At 34.9% G+C, this 19,845-nt stretch overlaps 2 protein-coding genes across 7 annotated transcripts; both read left to right on the top strand.

Moving 5' to 3' along the window:
• The first annotated feature begins 805 nt into the window (after positions 1-805).
• LOC122315081 (agamous-like MADS-box protein AP3) lies at positions 806-4,006 on the top strand. 2 transcript variants are annotated; one of them, XM_043130830.1, is made up of 7 exons: positions 806-1,382; positions 1,514-1,580; positions 1,696-1,757; positions 1,875-1,974; positions 3,318-3,359; positions 3,457-3,501; positions 3,717-4,006. In XM_043130830.1, the coding sequence occupies exons 1-7, from the start codon at positions 982-984 to the stop codon at positions 3,807-3,809; spliced, it is 810 nt and encodes a 269-aa protein (XP_042986764.1). In that variant the 5' UTR covers positions 806-981; the 3' UTR covers positions 3,810-4,006. The 2 variants fall into 2 exon arrangements, with proteins under 2 accessions (XP_042986764.1, XP_042986763.1); XM_043130829.1 differs by having other exon boundaries at positions 808-1,382; positions 3,629-4,006.
• A 4,467-nt stretch (positions 4,007-8,473) lies between these two features.
• On the top strand, positions 8,474-19,409 carry LOC122316697. Of its 5 annotated transcripts, none has more exons than XR_006244294.1 (8): positions 8,474-8,858; positions 11,258-13,363; positions 13,501-13,555; positions 14,406-14,554; positions 15,576-15,662; positions 17,031-17,200; positions 17,776-17,919; positions 19,174-19,409. XR_006244294.1 is itself a non-coding variant. In XM_043133421.1 (8 exons), exons 1-7 carry the CDS (start codon positions 8,790-8,792, stop codon positions 17,884-17,886), a joined length of 2,706 nt encoding a protein of 901 aa, XP_042989355.1. In that variant the 5' UTR covers positions 8,475-8,789; the 3' UTR covers positions 17,887-17,919; positions 19,174-19,409. The 5 variants fall into 5 exon arrangements, 4 of the variants coding, with proteins under 4 accessions (XP_042989357.1, XP_042989355.1, XP_042989354.1 ...); XM_043133421.1 differs by having other exon boundaries at positions 8,475-8,858; positions 17,031-17,159; XM_043133422.1 differs by lacking the exon at positions 19,174-19,409 and having other exon boundaries at positions 8,477-8,613; positions 8,697-8,858; positions 17,031-17,159; positions 17,776-18,183.
• The last annotated feature ends 436 nt before the right edge of the window (positions 19,410-19,845 follow it).

Raw genomic sequence — 19,845 nt, 5'->3', positions numbered from 1 at the left:
ACGGGAGGGCTCGTAACTGAGGTAAGGATTTGGGCCTTTGATTTCATGCTATTTACGATCCAAGCCTCTCTCCAATTTTTTGCCTTTGTCTTTTTTGGTTTTGATTTGGGGGGAGGGGGGTACTATTTTGTGAAGGTTTTCATTTTCCTATTTGTTTTGCCAAATGAGGTTGAAAACTAACATGGATTTTGTTTGCTTGAAGACCATGAAGGTGAAGACGAGCTCAAGAGGAAGACGAAAGTTGGAATTGGCATTGTCTAGTGCTTGTTTTGACGAATTTTCTAGACATTCCAGTGTGTTGATAGCAACATTATGGTTGCATATGGGAAAGTGCAACTTTGTTTTCATGGATTTTTGGATGCATTTATTACTTCGAAAGCCAGCGCTTTATTGGTGTTATTAATGGAGTTCTTGTGTTTGGAATCATTGCTTCTTTTGCAACTCTTGTGGCTGTTACAAGTGGAAATGTACAGTGGAAGAGGAAGACCATACCGGTGACACCACGAAGTCGAAGATAAGCTCGAAGACCTCTTATCAGAGAAGGAAGAATCCAAAAATGCATTTTGTTTTGTTCTGTTTTTAGATTTTTTCTTTTCATTTTTTTAATAGCAATTTATGTGTTATTATACTACATCAGCTGACTGTGCATCGATTGCATCCGGCAAATATACGTAACAGAATTATTCTTTTTTATGGTCTATTCTTTTCTTAAATGAAATAAACAACCGGTTGCACTGCGGTTCCGCAGGCCGGTTGTAACTAGCAGAGTTGTTATAATTTATTCTTTCAAAATTGTGAAAGTGACACTCAAGAGAAGCGCTGGAGAGTTCCTGAATGAATGCTCGGCGCCGTTCCTGTCAGAAGTAGCAAACCCAAAACGATCAAATCAATCAATCAAAGAAACTAAAATAATCCGAACAAAACCAATAGACTGGAGGGAGTGGTGGTGCCGTGACGGAGAGTCGTGGAGGCGGAAAGCTGATGGTCCCCCGCATTGGGATGTGGGTCCCTGATCAATCTAGTAAGCCATCGCTAAACCTTTCGTCCCTTTGGCTACACCTTTCCGTTTTTAGAAATGGCCCTCACCTTCTCCGTTCGCTCCCTCCTTTTAGGCTCCTTCTTCTGCTCTTGCTTTCTTATTGCTCCGTTTTACATCAGGAAGAAAGGAAAAGAAAGATCTGGGGAAGAGAGATCATGGCGAGGGGTAAGATCCAGATCAAGAGGATAGAGAACGAGACCAACAGGCAGGTCACGTACTCCAAAAGGCGGAAAGGTCTATTCAAGAAGGCCCACGAGCTCACCGTTCTCTGCGATGCCAAGATTTCGCTTATAATGATCTCTAGCAATAAGAAGCTCCGTGATTATGTTAGCCCTTCCACCACGTACGTGATCTCTTTCTTCTTAATCTTTTGTCTATCTTCTTCTGCTTACACGAACAGGCTTTTCCTATTGTGGTACTGAAATTTTCTCCCCCTTTTTCTTCTTTTGAAATGGTTAAAAATTTTGGGATTAGAACGAAGCAAATATTCGATGAGTACCAGCACATCATGGGCGTCGATCTTTGGAGTTCGCACTATGAGGTTCTCTCTCTCCCTCTGTACACACACACACACACACATATATAGACATTTATACATATACAGATACATATATGAAAAAACAGTCCATTTATTCTAAGGATAGTAACATGTTCAGAGAATGCAAGAAGAACTGAAGAAGTTCAAGGACGTGAATAGGAGTCTAACAAGGGAGATAAGGTAAGAAACTAATAGAGAGAATCAAGAGCAGTTGTCATTTTGTTGTGTTTAGTGAATTACTGGGGTTGGTTGAGGGATGTCTTTGCATTGACGTTGTCTTTGTTATGATATTGGCAGGCATAGGAGGGGTGAATCTCTGATGGATCTGAATTTGGAGGAACTGTGTCGTCTCGAGCAGAACGTAGAAAGTGCTGTCAAGGTTATTCGCGACCGCAAGGTTGGATCTACCCAAGCAAAATCCGGGTCTTACAGACATTTCTATTAACATTTTTGCTATCATTATAGCTGTTACTGTTATAAAGTCATTTGGTTTCATTGATATGATGTTTCTCATTGTGATGAAATTTCGATTTGGGAACATAATTTTTTTTTCTGACCTTTTAATTCTATATATTATCTTCCTCCATATGTTTTTTCTTATCTGTACCATTCTAAATTGGATAGAAGTTATTAAAAGGTTAATCAGCTGATTTATCCTTTTAGAAATCTCATATCGACAGGGTACGTTCACTGAAAGAACCCAGAAGATTTTTTTTTTCCCCAAAACTTCATGCTCATGGGCTCCTTCTTTTTTTTTTTTTTTTTTTTTAATTTTATATCTCAATGTTGTAGTATGCATGATTTTCTTATTTCTATATATATTAACCAACGAACATTTTTTTAGGTATTTCTCTTGTATTTTATTGATTCGATAATTTTTTTTCTTTACCTATTAAATAAAGTCTCGTATCAAATCCACCCTTTTCACAATCCTGACACCTGTGGGAGTGTTTATCTTGAAGATACTTCACTTGGCGTTTAAAATGACTTTTGTAGGATAAGTGCTGTTATGGATGAACACCCCATATCGAAGATATCGCTTCTTTTGTAGATCTTCAAATATGTGCCTTTTTGTGTCCCCTGTAGATCAAACAACGCTGGACATCTTGAATATAAGTAATGATACATTTATAATTTTACTCTTTTACAACTTATTTCATTAAAAATGATTTTAATTTTAGAAAATTATCATCTATTTAAAATAGAGTTGTGAAATAGTTATAATTTTATCATGAGTATATGAGTAATGTTGCAAACCATATCACTATCCTACTTCCATCCCACTTTATAAATGTAGCACTTTCCATCACCTTTGGATCGCTTCTTATTTAAAAAAAAAAAAAAAGTAAATTCAAGGGTTGATGTGACACTTTGTCATAATAGGATTTGTGTAGCATGATGGTGTAACATGTAGGATTTTCCTGGATATGCTATATTTAATGAACATTTATATGTGTATGAAAGAAAGATTCGAATACACAGTCGTAATTTCAGAACCTATATATGCAACAAGATCTGTTTCTGGGAAATGTATTTTTGTTGTGAAATTCCTTAAGTTGCATATGCATCATTTGGACGTGTTTATCTGCTTCGAAAAGCTTTACCAGCAGCAGCAATAGGATGCTGATGGAATGATAGTAGTTCTTTTTCATGTTTGTCGTTTAACGAGTAACTAGGGTGGTTCTGAGGTTAATTAAATCATCTAAAGCACTAATGTTTTTGGTTTTTGTTAAGCTACAGTACCACGTGATCGACAAAAAGACTAGCATTCTCAAGAAAAAGGTGAATCCAATCTTCAATATATGGTAATTAATACATTTCATTCAACTTAATTTATATGTAATTAACATGTTTTGGTTGTGTTCTTTCCTGGTTGCAGAAAAAGAGGGCAGAAAGCATACATAAAGTTCTTCTACATGAACTTGTAAGCGTCATCCTTTATAGCTTGATCTCTTGTAGTCTACACACGCACACACGCATATTGTCTGAGACTTGAGTTGGAGAAACTAATAACTGGACTTATAGAAGGAATCTTTTTTAACCTGATTAAGGTTGCAAGAGATGAAGATCCATACGGGTTAGTTGATAATGGAGGAGGAGATTATTGTGATCCTGATATAATTGGATGCTCAAATACAGATTCTTGCATGTTTGCTTTACGCCTGCAACCTAATTTTCATATGGGAGAGGGGTCAGATCTCACAACTTAAACCTTGCTTGAGTAGCACCTGAGGTCCCGCGAATTGAAATCCCAGAGTTCAGTTACCAGTTCATTTTAAATCGAAGTTATTTGTAGTGCCAGTACTGTTTAAGGTTTGGGTTCAACTTTAAGTAGCTTCAGAATTATTGTTTCTCGCCTACTTGTTATGATAGAATATGCAGTGGACTTATTTGCTATCTGATTGATAGTGTATGCTTCAAATTCTTTATCCTGGTTGAATGTCTAGCTATCCTTGCTCCTGGCTTCTAGGATCTAGAGTGGGAGAGAGATAGGTATTAAAGTGAATTTAACAATATTTATTGATCGATGAGATGCGGTTTGGAGAGTGAGTTGAGATGAGATGAGTTCAAATAAAATTAAAAAGTTGAATAAAATATTATTTTTAATATTATTTTTATTTTAAAATTTGAAAATAATAAATTGTTAATTATATTTTATATGAGAATTTAAAAAAGTTGTAGTAATAAAATGAAACACGTATGGTGTTGTTTGAATGGTAAGATGAGATGAGATGATTTTAAATAAAAATTGAATTAAATATTTTAAAATAGTTGTTTTTAATATTATTATTGTTTTAAAATTTAAAATTGTTTTTAATATTATTATTATTTTAAAATTTAAAAAAATTATAATAATAAGATGAGATTATTTCTAAATTTAAATTAATTTCGTCCGTGAAATAAGTTACAACAACCATAAATATCGTGGGATCCATTTTATGTCTCTATACCTAGGCTTTTAGAGTCATAAATTCTAGGAGATCTAAATGCTTTTAGCCGATCGCATCATGTCTTTTTGGATAAGAACAAACAAAAAATTCAAAAGATTTACTTCTAGTTTGTTCAAAAAATCATCTCAATTTATTTTATTTAATTTTTATAATTTTTTTAAATTTTTAAATAAAATATAATAAATAATAGATTTTTTTAATATTTTTATATAAAAATAAAAATATTTTAATATTTTAATTTTATAATATTTTATTCACCTTTCGTTTTAACTAACTGTCCCAGCTACTCTTATTTATCCCCGGCTAGCTCATAACTAATTCTAGAAGAAATATTTCAAAGAATTAATTGCTTCGTAAATGCTTCATCAAATCATTATAGCTGTGATTCGCAAGTTACCTTCTCCGTCGATATTCAATGCGGTACTAGTCATGTGGGCTGTGTCAGAGCAAATATTACAATATATAAATCTGTTAATATGTTGTTGCCCAAGTCGAATTAGGACTGTAACTGATACATATTAGTTTGGTTTTGAATAAAATTTAGAGCTAAACAAGTAACATCGGTATTGTATTTTTTTAAGTTGACTATGTACCAATTATCTCCTAAATCGATAGTTTTAGTTTTGCCGATTTTAGTCCAGTTATTCAATTTTTAATTTTAATATATTAAGTATATTAATATTATTAATATATTTATTAAAAAAATATGTTGAGAATTTATTAGATAATAAAATGTATTTAAGATATATATTTTATATTTAAAACATATGATCAAATAAATATTTATGTTTAAGATTAAAATATTATGTTATAAATTATAATATATTATTCCATACATAATTATATATATTATATATAATATAAAGTATATTATATATAATATTAAAAATTAATAAATATATAATATGTGAATCGGTCTGATCCAGTATTAGAAAACGTAAAACAGATTTGAGATTGGATTTGACCTTTTTTAAAATGAAGGAACCGATTTCTGACCGAATAAGTCAAAAGCCGGAACAAACCAACCGGTCCCGGCAGGTTTTTCAATTTTTCAGTTTAATTTTACACCCCTATGCCCAACAATGACTGTTGGAGTGCCGCCTACCACAAATTTGTCTTTTTATTTTTTTCATCTTTTTCTTTTCATATTTTTTTACATATTTAAATAATTTTAAAAAATTAAAAAATACATTAATGTATTAAAAGTCACTTCTTTAATTATTAAGTAAAAAATTTAAAGTAAATAGATAAATACATAGCGATTAAAATAAAGGAACAAATTCAAGTGACATATTAACATTTTCTATTTTGTTTTGTCGCTATTTAGAGAGATTATTTATAGTCATGCTTCATTTAATGTCATATTCGTTGTTTACCCCCATTGTTCCATCTGTCTATTTTTCTCATCTAAATAATTAACGTCTATGTCTGATGTCATCATCAATAGCTCTCATAAGTCATAAGAATGGGTATTTCCTGCCAACAGCAAACAGCATTTTAAAACGGAAAATGATATAAGAACAACTATATTAAAAGGAAAAATATAGTTATAAATATAACTGTGCATTAATATGATGTGATTAATTAAAAAGTAAATTTTATTAAAAATAGTATTAATTTAAATTTTAAGTATGAATAAATCAGTATTGATACATAAATTAGTATGCGATTGTGCTTGTATATAACAAAACTCATATTAAAATTTGTTTATTAGTTATAAAAAATTTATTATTTTATATACTTTAAACTGTTGCAAGTACAGAAATTTTGAATTAAAGTAAAAAGTATTAATATTTTAATATATAATAATAATTAAATTGTAATATAGTTAATGGTGTATCATTGTCCTTTAAAAACCAAATCCTATGGTCAAGAACCATCATTAATTCCGAGATTGGTTTATCAGGCAGTCATTCTTCCATGCTTTCGCTAACACCTGACAGCTATTTAACATGCCTTTCTATCCTGTTCAATTCTTTTTCGTGAGAATAACCTAATGATTGAGTACTGATAGACGCGTATCATTAGTCGCTAATGTTCTAATGTAGATGAAATCGTGTTTTTGTGGAAAGATATTGAATTGGGTATCACCATTAAATAGTAATTCGGAAAGATTGCATGTTCGTATCAGAAAAATATGCTATCAGAGTTTTTTATTGAAATTAAGAGCCTCAAATAGAATATAGATAAAATGTTAAGTAGATCATGTAACATTTATTCTTGGCCTTTTATATGTGTGTATATATATATTAGGTAGTATTAAATGAACAATGAATGTTGTAGAGTCCATTTGATGTGTATATCTCTCTCATTTAAAACCATCAAATTCAAGCTTGAAATTGGACAGATCTTAATGCATTTCACAAAATATTAAACATGAGTTATAAGAACAAATAACAGTATTCAACATCAAGATTTTCATATCAAAACTTGTTATTTCTTTGGATATTTATATTGATCACATTAGCCTATCAATAACTTTTAATAAAATAATGTTGTCTTATTGCGACCCCTGCTCGTGTGTCCGTCAGTCTTTCTACTATGAACTTGCCTATAGCTAAATTGTGACATATATAAGGTGGTTCGAGCCTATGGGTAACCTCTAATATCAAAGTCAATATTGTTCTTTTTTAGAGAGAATTTTCGTAAACTAGAGACTATATGATCTAATTATGACCTGAAGTTTGACTTTTATATTACTAGCCAAGGTGGTCTCCAGTATCCTATGTCAGAGATATTTATCTTTCATACAAGACATTACTCTGTCGCTTCTGACATAGTGTTGCATTCTTAGGTCACGTCTTTGCGGTAGGTTGATGGGTGCAGGGCGATGTTAGGACTGTTGATGTCTCATCACCCTATGTCTGTCTCTATGTTGCATGGGCTTTGGGCTTATTCTTCCCAAGGCCCTAGGCCCCTAATCCTTTATGTAGCCTGTGGGTTGAGTATAAGGGGGTTGATGCGTGGGGGCTTAGTACAGATTCGACCCAGATTGAGAGGGACATAAGTATCCTCCCAGTTGGGTCCAACTCAATAGGGGGTTTTGCATCCTTTCTAGACAATTTAATATTCAAAATTTGTCTAACAATAATCAAACAAGCGAGACCTTTTGGCATATCAGAATTGCATGAGTTCACTTGAGTGATGCACGGTCTACCAAAATCGACATAGGTTAAGTGCTATTGACAAAACACGATAAACTTATCGTTTTGTATATAGAAGTGCTACGGGCACATAGAGATGTGGGTCGAAGAAGCATGATTTTTACTACTCTTGACGCTCCCATAAAACACTTAAATGTAACCCATCAATACAAATTTAAGAACCAAAACAACTATCAATACAAATGTTACGGAGGTTATTTTAACTATATTTAGTATCATATATATAGGGCTTAGTGTATGGATTGCTACTATTAGATACTATGCCCACGCAACAAGTATGGTTGATGAATACAAAATTTAAAGAAATAATATTTGAGTCCGAAAGCACCGCTTATTATTATTTTTTCCTATAAATTATATATATAAAAATAAATAATTCACAAAAAAAAAAATACTATAGTTTAACTGAATTTGATATTTTAAAGTAAAGAGAGAAAAACCTAATGTCATGTAAAATTCACACGATTTCAAAATTTTTATACAAAGTAATCTATTTTATTGGTTCTGTTTGGTTTCAAGAAATTTTTATCTCATCATTATAATTTTTTTAAATTTTTATATAAAATATAATAAATAATTTAACTTTTTCTTAATTTTTTTAAATTTTAATATAATAATAATATTAAAATATAATATTCTAATATTTAATCTTAAAACTTAAAATTCTCAAAACATGAGCAGAGAGAATTTTCATAAAAGTAAGATACGCAAATGGTTGGTGGGACCCTCCTGTCAGCCTCAAACATATAGTCTGCAGTCAGTCACCTGAAGAATAATGTGATGATAGTCCTAGTCAGCAGGGCGGGGTTTTGGCACATGCCGTTCACCTGGGAAGATTTCATGGTCTCAGACTCTCAGTCACCCCAAGACCACTGGGGACGCAATTCTCCACGTTTCAAAAACCCCGGCCCTTTTCGTTAGGTTTTTCTTCTCTAAAACCCCAAATGTTTTTCTTTTTCCCTCTCTTCTTTCACGCTTAATTCCATGAGCGACAACTTTCTCAGGTTGCAAACACCGCTTCAGAGGCTTAGATAGGAAAAGCACCGCTCTAGATAGACAATATTTAGAGGGGGGGAAAGAGAGAGAGAGTTTCAGACATGGGAGCTCTTTCTCCAGCTTCTTCTTGGAATCCCGAAGATGACCTTTTGCTGAAGAACGCTGTTGAGGTAAAAGCTTGCAACTCACCCATGGCGTTCTTTCTTTTAAGCTCTTTGAATATTGGCGTTGTTTCAGGAGCTAGTTGTAAAATCCGCTTCAGTTGTTGACTCGATTGTGCTCCTCTTTAGCTTTGTTCTGTTCCTTTTTATGGCAAAAACTGTGTACTCATGCCTATGGCTAATTTGCTTTGTATATTCGGAAAATAAGGAAACTTAAAAAAAATAAAATAAAATAAAATTTACTGGTTGTAATTTGTTCAGCGCATTGTAGGAGTCTAATATTTATTTTGCTACTTTTTATAATAGGCATCGTGCCTGTTTACTTTTGGAAATCTTGGGTCCATTGTGTTGAAGGAATTGTTTGAGACTAAAAGAGTTATCGGCTTGATTGCATATCCACCTAGATACTTCAGCTTTTTTATCGGTGTAGGATTTCAATTGGGGTAATGATACACTCAACCAATGTAATTGTCAGACTTCATTAAAAATAATTTCAATTGTACATAACTACCCTTCGTTTTAAATAAAGTGGAAAAATAATTGTAGACTAACTGTACTAACTGTAGGCTTATCATTATCAAAGTAATCCCAAGGGGTGGCGTAGTGGTTCTTGGCCGAGCTGTATAAATCGGATATCCTGGGTTCGAAACTCCACATTTACACTCTTGGGAGCATCGGACTGGAGTATTTTCCCTGTGAATTATCTCAGGTGCACTTGCAGGAAATCCAGGATTAGTTAGGATTTTAGCCAGGACAAGTGGGGCCAAAAAAATAGTATAAGATTTGAAGCCTTGGCTAATCAAGGAATTTGACCCATGTTAGATAGGTTAGCAATCAGGGTGGGAGAATACTGTTGAATAGGTCGTTTGGAGACAGACTCGACTAGCATCCTGCCATAGGTGGCATGGTGGTTCTACTGATATCTCTTCGCCATTGGTTAAGAGCATGTGTTTTGAATCAAATTGTCTTGGTGCCATATTTAGAAGCTAAATATGGCTTCATCAATTCAGTGGGTGTTAAAGAGTGTCATTGTAGGTAATATAGTAGTTTTCAAAGTATCAATATCAAATGTCTCCATAAATTGATGTTTCTGTTTATGTACCTGTGATATCTCGAAAATCTGAGAAACATTTCATTATTAGATTTAACTAAACCATATTCATTAACCTTTCTTGGATGATGTGTGAAAATGGAGTGAGCTGTCGCCTTCAGAAATTCTTGCAGTCATGGGACATTCAGCTTATTAGCTCCCCAAAATATAGTTTTTTGGGCATGGTTCATGTGTGTTTGAATATTTTTGCTAGCAGCTCACATGCATTTATGCCTCTGAGATTCATAAGCATATTTGACATGGGGGTTTTTTACCCTGGCAGAATCAACGGGGAAAGAAAACACGTTGTAAACATATGTCATAGGGTAGTTTCTAATAAAATTTCATTTCTTAGTTAACAAATAAGTCATAGGGTTGTTTTGTTGTTTCTCCTGAGATTTGACAACTCAAAAAATCTCTTCTCACATCTGAAACAAAAAATTTGAGGTGTGAATCACTTAGACCTCCAATTATGTTAGGTGTGAGCCTGGAGGCATGCATCTGAAGCCTTGTGATTCTTCTATGTTACTGATAAAGGATAAAGAAAATAATGAGATTGGGTGAGATAATGGATTTATTACAGATCCATCCATATAAATTGGCAGATATTTTATGGAAAGTGATGTGCTTATGCTGATAGATTGTGCCCCCAATCAATAAAATGTAGGAATCTGTGTATGTTAGTTGGGATTTGAATTCAATGTCATCTAATAGGCAAAATCAGATGGGTTGTGGTTCAATGATTATTTCCTTGTGGTTATTCAGCTGATGGTTTTGATTCTTCATTCCCTGTTGATTTGCCTTCATGTGTGACCGATGAAATTGGTGAAATTCTGCAGCGAATGGGTATTTATTCATTTCCATTTGTTATGTTCTCTGTTATGCCTATCAGAATGTAGACAGGTATTTACAAAGGCTCCGGAGATTTATTGATTGCTGCTTTCCAAGTTTTTTTAGACATTAGCGCTTAGTTTTTTTTTTTTGGTTGTGCGTGTCCATGCGTGTGGGTTTTTTTTTTTTGGGGGGGGGGGGGGGGGGGGTTTATTAATTGAGTAATGCTATACTCTATACTCACATCCTATTTTCATCCCACTATGTAAGATATGGCATATTTATCATCATTGGATGATAAATAATCCTCTTATAAAGGATCATCTAATGATAATAAATATGACACATCTTACATAAGAGGATGAGAGTGGGATGGTAGTGTGGTGTATAAGATTTTCCTTATTAACTAGAGCTTATTCGCTGGGGCCCCACAATTTTTATCAGCTTCAGAAACCCTGTTTGACGTGATTGATTTTGCTGATTACAGGCTGGTGCTTCTCTGGAATCACTTGCTAAAGGTGCTGTGCAATTTTCACGAAGATTTACTGTTCGAGAACTGCAAGATCGGTGGCATTCTCTCCTTTTTGATCCAGTTATTTCTGCGGAAGCGTCTACTCACATGATTGCGATTGAGCGTTCAGCTACAACTCTTCCATCAAAATTCAATAGATTTGGAAACTCAAAAGAAAACAAATCCATTTATGGTAAGAGAAAGGTTGGAAGTGTCCGTAGTTGTTATTATGCTCTGCGCAAAAGGATATGCAATGAGCCATTTAACTCCATGGATCTGAGTTTTCTCGTGGCACCTGGCAATGGAAATTACATCGGGAATGGAGATGAGATTTTATCTGGAGATCCTATTTCAGATAATTTTGGACTCCAAGGACCAAATTTGGATGTTATGCATCCTGTTTTTCAGCAAAACCTGATGGATGGTGGCACCATTGGTAGTACTGCTGCTGCTGCCCGTGCCTTTCATCCAGGACTCCAGCAGCCGGGTGAAGAAGATTTTCATATTGGGCAAGACACTATACGTGAAGAAACTCCTCATACTTTTGATAAGAATATAAATTTTACTGGTAATAGCTCTGGGGCTGAGGAATTGGGTCAACCAGAACAGTTTCCCGCGCACATTCTGTTCAAATCTGATGATTTAGGCATGGAGCCCTCATCTACAATTGATCGAACTGATAATGATCAAGGAAATATCTGCTCTGACTTTGAAGGCAATCAGGTGTTCAATTCACCTATGTCGGAGTGTGATGCATCATTTCACAGCTTGGGGTTTTCATCTCCACTTCATGGATTGCCTCTATGGAGAACAGTTGAGGGCATTGCAGAACCATCTATGGGAGTTGATCCTGGCCTTGGAGAAAAAAATCTCCACTCTGGAGATGGGTTCGAACTTCCTGATGATGACAAGGCTAGGAATGCAACAACATCAGTGTATGATGGTCATTTAGACTGCGAGTTAAAGGCTGAAATGCCCTGTGATAATTTAAAGAGTCTGGCTAGTGCAGAAGGTTATCTGGCAGAACTGTCCAATTCTCTTTTGGATTTTACAAAGGAGGAAGAACTTCTTTTCATGGATGTTGATGGAAAAGATGTTATTGATAAATCTTACTTTGATGGCCTAAGCTCACTATTGTTGAATTCTCCTAGTGATGCAGGTCAAGATCACACATCCAGTGCAACTGAAGCAGAGACATCGGTAGCTCAAGAGACATATTTTAAGAATCCATCTATTGCATGTCTAGGAGAGTTAGAGGATGGCATGGGGTCTCAGTGTGATGTTGGCCATATAGTTCAAGATTTAGGTGCCCAAATGCTGTCATCTTCATTATCTTTAAACTCTGAGTTTTCTGATCCGAGTGAGGGAGTTATTTGCTGTATGTTAAACACCGAGGATCCAGAAATACCATGTAATGATGATTTCAATCCACCAAATCGGTTTTCCCCATCATCAGGTACCTTTGTAGCTCAGCAAAGTTTTCAAGAAGCTAATAATCCTATATCTTCAACTGTTAATGATATGTCGAGTAGTCAAAGAACTCGTGAAAAAGGTCTGGTTTCTATGCAGAAAGGAGGAAAAAAAACGGGTGAGTTTCATTCATGTTCTAAGATGATAGGCTCACATGTGTCAACTGGAATGGGTCTAAAGAATCCAATTGGAGATGGGGTTACGTTTGAGTTGTCCAATAGTGACTATGCACATGTGGCATCTAAGGGTGGTGGTTCAAAACAAATAAATTCATCAAGTCTGAGCACTGATATTCTTCGACCCACAATTCCAAAGGAAGAGAATGCTGAAGTTCCACCCACAAAGCATCTGAGTGATAACCAAATGGATTCCTTCATAAAGGGGCCGTATCTTTGTTCTGATAGCTTTAGAGGCTGTACCCGAGCAAATGCTAATCGCATCAAACAGGAACTAGATGCACCAGCTGCAATTCAAGATTATCAATCAACACAAACAGAGGCTGGGGCTCTTGATATTGCTGGACCTGTAGAAAACTCTCCAATATCAGATCAGGAGGGGCTACCTATCGAGAGTGATGATGAAGTACCTCATTATTCAGATATCGAGGCAATGGTAAATGCTAATTTGCTCTCATCTATGATTAGTGGATATTTTATTTCTCATCTATGATTTATTTGTCGTAGTGGTTTTTTTCTTTTCTTTTTTTTTTTTTTTTTTTTTTTTTTTTTTTTTTAAATTTTCCCTTGCAGATACTTGATATGGACTTGGATCCCGAGGACCAGGATCTTTACTCTAGTGAGGAAGGTATTCTCAATCTAGGATTTCATAGAATGATCCGCTGTTCATTACTTCTTTTTGCCTATTCATCAGGATGGTCTGCACTTGGAGTTTGGCAATTCTTGCCACTGTCTACTTTTACCGTGCTTTAAGTATATGGAGATGAAATAATGATGACATTCCTTTTCATTCTTTGGTTGAAGAAACTTCATGGTGGGGCATTTTGTAGTAGACGATCTTTATTTATATGTATGCTATGCTTACTTCTCAAGTTGATGGATGTTATGTGGAATCTATGCAAATATAACATAGATAATAATATGGTTTCTTGTATCTGAATTGGATTATTTTATATTGTGTTGATCTTATTATTAGTGTGGTGGGAATTTATACATCTTTTTGTTGCATTTAAGTTGATATGCAACAAATAATGTGTGCACATTTTTTGTGTTCTTGATACAGATTCTCATGCTTTTGTTGTTTACTTTATGTATTGATGAACCTTGCTGTTATGAGATGTGTTCAAATTTGTCAGAATATACTGGACGGATTATTACAGCATCTATTTGTAGATTACTTTTCTCACTCTTTTACTGTGTGTGAGACTACCTGACTATGAATGTTTGTTTTCTTTAATAGAACATTGTATATTCAATTGTAGTACCCTGTATGGTTGAGATGAACCTTCGTTAACTTGAGCAATTCAGAAATTCTTTCATGCTTTGCCTCCACCATAAGCGTCCATTGAATGCTTATCTTTTGGTAGGCATTCAATTTTAATACCGTGAAAGTTAACATCTTGAATTTTTCTGCTTGTAACATATGCATACTATATTCTTCATGTGGCATATGATTTTCTTTTGTTCTCTACATGCAGTTGCAAGATATCAGCATGCGAAAACGAAGAGGGCAATTGTAAGGCTGGAGCAGGGTGCTCATTCTTGTATGCAAAGGGCTATTGCATCTCATGGAGCATTTGCCATTTTGTATGGGCGATTTTCGAGGCACTATATTAAAAAACCTGAGGTATGTCAAGGCTACAATTATTTCCCCAACCTATCCCATGGCTTGCCTTTTTAAAGGTAATTTCTGAATTAATGTTTTAAATCTTAGGACAATAATTGTGTAAATATTGTTATGGTAATTTTTTTTTTATAAGTAAAGGTATTATATATATCAATAGGTTATAGGAGTAACCAAGTACACTAGATGTATACAAGAAAACACCTAGCCCCTGCTAGAGAGCTTCTAATGACCCCAAGCCTGAAGATACAATGGAATACACCAAGCCCGAATTGGAATAGAACACACCTCCCCAACCCCAACCCCTTGTTTCCTGTAAGATTAATACTCCATCCTAAACTCCCTCTATGAGGACGTCTTAATGATGCCTTCCCTTGACTTGAGTTACCTCCCTTAGTGTCATAGTTGATTGCTTAAGAAAGACGCTTTAAGTTTTTAACTCCCTGCTTTTCTTAAAACTTGATTTGGTTTTAAGCGAGTGGCCTGCCTCAATCGCAGTGAGCAGTGCTTTAAATTGGTCTTTACATCTTCCATATGAAAGCCCCACAATATGCTGAATCTTGTTAACCTTATGCAGAACCCAATCCGATGGTGAATCCACTATATTGTTATAGCAATTTTAGATAGAGTTTGTACCCAGAACTCCAAGACAACAATTATTCTAAACTGGTATGGTTATGCACAGTCTGTTTTAATGGGAGTGGGTCTCAGAGCCTGTAACCACTCAAGTGAGAGGGCATGATTATGAGGCAGAACTGATTTTGGATTTCACACACACCTAATGATATGCATGAAATTCAATTCAAAAGAACTAGGCTGTTAAATTTTCATTGTTTGTGTCAAATGGGGAGCTGACGCAACTTAATAATTAAATGGGAAGCTTGCAGGACCTAAAAAATAAAAGGTGCTTTTTGGACTTGATTTTTGAATTGATACAGGTTTTGATGTATTATAGACCAGAGCAAGCCAGTGAAAAATGAAATTTGCAAATTATCACTAGGCCCCATGTCATTTGCTTCTGCAGGTGTTACTTGGTAGAGCAACGGAAGATGTTACTGTTGACATCGATTTGGGAAGGGAAGGGCGCATCAATAAAATATCTCGTCGGCAGGTGAGATTTTCTATGGTCATCTTGGTCATTCATACTAATAATACCACTTCTGCGTTGATCTCTCTCCTAAAACTGTAAATGTAAGAATTGTCTTTTTTAGTATCTTGTTGGTTCATCTTTTATAGTAAGTTAAACTTTATGAGAAGTATTATGTCTACAAAGAGAATAATAAAAGACTACAAACTTATGCTTGATGTGGTACTGTCATATGGTTAAGTTATTTTTATTGGAAAGCATATGTGGCATATCACATCAATTCAGGTCAGTCTGTCAATTTCTTTCTTTCTTTCAATTTTTAATTCTCTTTGTAAGTCTAGAATTTCTCAAATTTCATTAACCATGAAAAAGTGATACACAAGTACAAGGGGAGTATACAAGAGGTAAACTTAGAAAAGAAAAAGAAACAAGCAATAAAGTCTTGAAAGATAGAAATAAAAAATGATTATGAGCAACAAGCCAAGTTTTGATAACTGCCCAATTGAAAAGGTTTGGTCCAAGTGAAGGCCTTGGTCTTGGGGTATCACTCCCCTCAAGGTCCAAGGTTCAACACCTCATGGGTGCAAACAATCATTTGGGGCCACACTCATTGGTGAAAAGTCGGCTATTTAACCAGTTTTGTGTAGGGAAACTTCCGAGGGTGCAGTGCACAGGACCGGATTTTACTTTGCAGGGGTAGGTCCAAAGGGCCCTGCCTTGGAGAGGTTCGCCGACATAAAAAAAAGGGTTTCTAAACATAAAGTCTTTGAGGTCTGCCATCATCCTCGCAATCCTCAAAATTTCAATAATTTCTTTCCTTTCAAAAGCACCCCAATGAACACGACAAGCTAATTCTACATAGTGAGTCACTTTGAAGACAACCATATTGACCCTTCCAACAAGCTGAGAGGTCAATCACACTTTAGAGGCATAACCCAATGCACTCCAAATAAACAGAAAGAGAAGTGCTACAGTTATAAAGAGATCCCACAAAAGTAAACTCACAAATTGACATGACTTCATATGACACATTTGATTTACTTTACAATAAAAGTAGTTTTATAACCTAATGTACCATATTAAACTACACCAATTTGTAGGTTTACTTTTGTGCAATCTCTTTGTGGCTAAAGTATTTCTCAAACAGCAAATGCAGTTTTGTAATGAACATGCTAGCTCATAGTATGGCAAGAGATGATCAATTGGTTCCCCACTCTTTTTACACATGCGAGTACAATCAATTAAGAAGATATGTGGTTTAGCTTCATCTGGAATGCCACTGCTTTTAGCCTGATAGCCATGTTTTATCTTTAGATAGTCTTGATACAGCCCTGTATACTTGGACTATGCCTACTCTTTTGGTAATAACTTACTCCTTTCTTCACCTGCTAGGCTATTATAAAGATGGATAAAGCTGGATCATTCCATCTGAAAAATCTTGGCAAGTGCTCAATTTCAGTGAATAACAAGGAAGTAGGCCCTGGTCAGAGTCTACCCCTCATCACCAGTTGTTTGATTGAGGTTCGTTCTCATGGTTTCGTGAACATGTATATAATCGAAAGGTATCAAAACTTGTGTACCATGTGTCTGTGATTGTATCTTTGCTATTAGAATAATCCCCTAGTATGCTACCATTATTTGGCACCACCCAGTCTTGGTGGTAATTATTGTCCTTCGTTTAATTGATTAATGATACAGTCTGATTTTTTTATTTTTTCTGAAAAGCAAACTCTTTTCTGTTACCAGTGGCTGCATCCTAAAATTGCTCTTTTTATTTAGAAACGCATTTTGCACAGTTTCTTTCTGTTATTCTCTGATCCATCAGGTATATGCACAATGGTATTGTGAAGAAAGTTTAGGTTATATTATATGAATAAAACAGTGGTTCCTAGCGGCATATAACAACACACCTGTTATAGTGCCGAAGTTGTCTAAAGGGCATGTTTGGACACACTACGATAATTCTCAGATTAGTTTGAATTGACTTACAGCAATCACCGGATATAACTGCTGCCTTATTAAGATTAGTTTAAATTGACTTACAGCAATAAGGGGAATACCATTACTTGAGAGATATATTAGTTCATGATGGATTGAACTTTTGAGGTGATTCATGACAAATGGTAAATATTTGCAGATACGGGGAATGTCTTTTGTATTTGACATGAACCAAGCTCAGGTGCAGCAGTATCTAAATAACATCCCCAAGAATAACCATAGCCAGGAGCATCAACCGTGTGGATCATAGCTCGGGCGTGTTGACTAATATGATTATTACAAGGTGCCCATTTTTTCCGCAATTTCTGGGTTACTTGAGGAAGCTGTATTCAGTCTCTTGTATTTAACAGCTAACTGATTATTAGAAGGTGCTCATTTTTTCCGCACTTTCTGAGTTTATTGGAGAAGCTGTATTGAGTCTGTTGTATTTAACAGCACTTGTTGGGTTTCCGCTCTGTTGTCTTTCGTTCTTTCCTTCTCTTTTTGTAAGTCGGGAGCCAATTTTTACGACAGGATTGAATTTATATCATAACAATTTTGTTTTTTACTTAACGGAGTTCAAAGCAGTTATAGCCCCTTACCCCAACTCCCAGCACACCGAGGAACGAGGAAGGTATATGAGAGCATTGGCATCGGCCTGGCTAAACGTCATCCAAATGTAAAATTTGACTAGTTTGAGTTAAAAATGCCGGGCATTGGACTAGTCAAAATAAAAGAATTGAAGCTTTTAGGTACAGTAAAGCTAAAGAAAAAGCCATCTTTGGTGAGTTACAGTACTCAGACCAAACTATTATTTTATTAAAAATAATTGCTTGTCTGTTTTCTTCCCTCCATCTGCTCGACGCCTCCTCTCCCTTTCTCCCTTCAACGAATCCCCTTTCCATTTATTCTCTTTATTTTTCCCTTCCATCTCCCTTTCTCTCTTCCCCCTACAGATTGAAACTCTCTCTCTCTCATTTTGTTGATTTTTCCTTCATTTTTTCTCAGTTTTGTCTACGGGTGGCCTCTCTCTCTCTCTCTCTCTCTCTCTACTAGACCTGTCTTCGTCTCTCTCATTCTCGGCGCAGCACAGGGCCCATTCGACAGGGAAAATGAAACTTGTGCGAGAATTGACATTAGAGCTCTAGTTCGGCAGGACCCATTCTTCATCTAGTATACTTGGTATGTAAAATTTCTGTATCTAATTTTTGGTCCATTGGGTATGCCTAATTTGTGCTTGATCTGTGAAAAATATGTGCTTGGAAAAGATTTGAAAAGAATAAGGATCACAAGTTTGCAATAAAAAACCGAGAGTCTGGTGTGGCCTGTGAAATGATAGGTTGATTCCAACTAAAACCTGGACGAAATCAAGGGACTTCATTTCCCATGTGACTAGCAATCTGACCATTGGAGTGGTCGGTAACTCTCTTTTACAACTAACTCGTGCATAACTGACCGTTGGTTATTTGTCATTGATAGTACTATCAATGTTTTTCTTTATTTGGATTTGAATTGTTGGATTACAGATGAAATGATATGAGTCTCTTCTTTCGTGCAGTGACATTAATGGGAAGGAACAAGACTTTGAATGTTGGTGGTTTATGAACTGGAATGTGAATCTACTGCCGGTTTATGAACTAGAAATGTTGGATAGAAACATATTGGTTGAGTCTAAATCTTGGATAGAAACATATTATATACTGAATGTTGGTGAATTGTAGGCTGCGGCTTGGCCTGTGTATTATAGATTGATGTTACAAAAAGTTGCTGAAATTGGTATTTTGGGTTGCGGCTTGTCCTGTGTATTATAAATTTGATGTACAAAAAATGTTGTTAATTTTTGTATTTTAGATGTGAGAAGTGTTAGCAAAATGTGTTTGTTGAAAAATTAAGAAGAGAAAAAAAATAGTTGGAAAATAATAATTTTAAGTAAAAATTAAATTATTAATTAATATATGGAATGTATTTGTAAAATATTAAAAAAATAAATAAATAAATTATTATTTAAATATATAATATTATATTATTATTTTGACTTTGAGATGACTAGTCTAATGTGAGTCATTATCTCTATTGCTTTAGACTTTAGCTAAAAATTTTAATTTTAGTCAAAATTTAAATTTGACAATAGTTAGTCCATTGTCAATGCTCCGAGCAGAAGAGTCGAGAAGGACGCAGCTCCATCTATTATAGCCCGCCGTACATACTAAATACATACATACATACATTC

Source organism: Carya illinoinensis, chromosome 7, assembly GCF_018687715.1.
Source record: "Carya illinoinensis cultivar Pawnee chromosome 7, C.illinoinensisPawnee_v1, whole genome shotgun sequence".
Lineage (NCBI taxonomy): Eukaryota > Viridiplantae > Streptophyta > Magnoliopsida > Fagales > Juglandaceae > Carya > Carya illinoinensis.
The sequence above is the reverse complement of the archived record's forward strand: the minus strand, read 5'-3'. Positions and strand labels throughout refer to the sequence as shown.

Coding starts and splice junctions, on each gene's coding strand:
- LOC122315081 (XM_043130829.1), top strand. CDS start 982: ATGGTCCCCCGCATTGGGATGTGGGTCCCTGATCAATCTAGTAAGCCA. Junction 1,975..3,317: donor AGGTTATTCGCGACCGCAAG/GTTGGATCTACC, acceptor GTTAAGCTACAG/TACCACGTGATCGACAAAAA. Junction 3,360..3,456: donor CTAGCATTCTCAAGAAAAAG/GTGAATCCAATC, acceptor TCCTGGTTGCAG/AAAAAGAGGGCAGAAAGCAT.
- LOC122316697 (XM_043133421.1), top strand. CDS start 8,790: ATGGGAGCTCTTTCTCCAGCTTCTTCTTGGAATCCCGAAGATGACCTT. Junction 14,555..15,575: donor ACTATATTAAAAAACCTGAG/GTATGTCAAGGC, acceptor TTGCTTCTGCAG/GTGTTACTTGGTAGAGCAAC. Junction 15,663..17,030: donor ATAAAATATCTCGTCGGCAG/GTGAGATTTTCT, acceptor TTCACCTGCTAG/GCTATTATAAAGATGGATAA.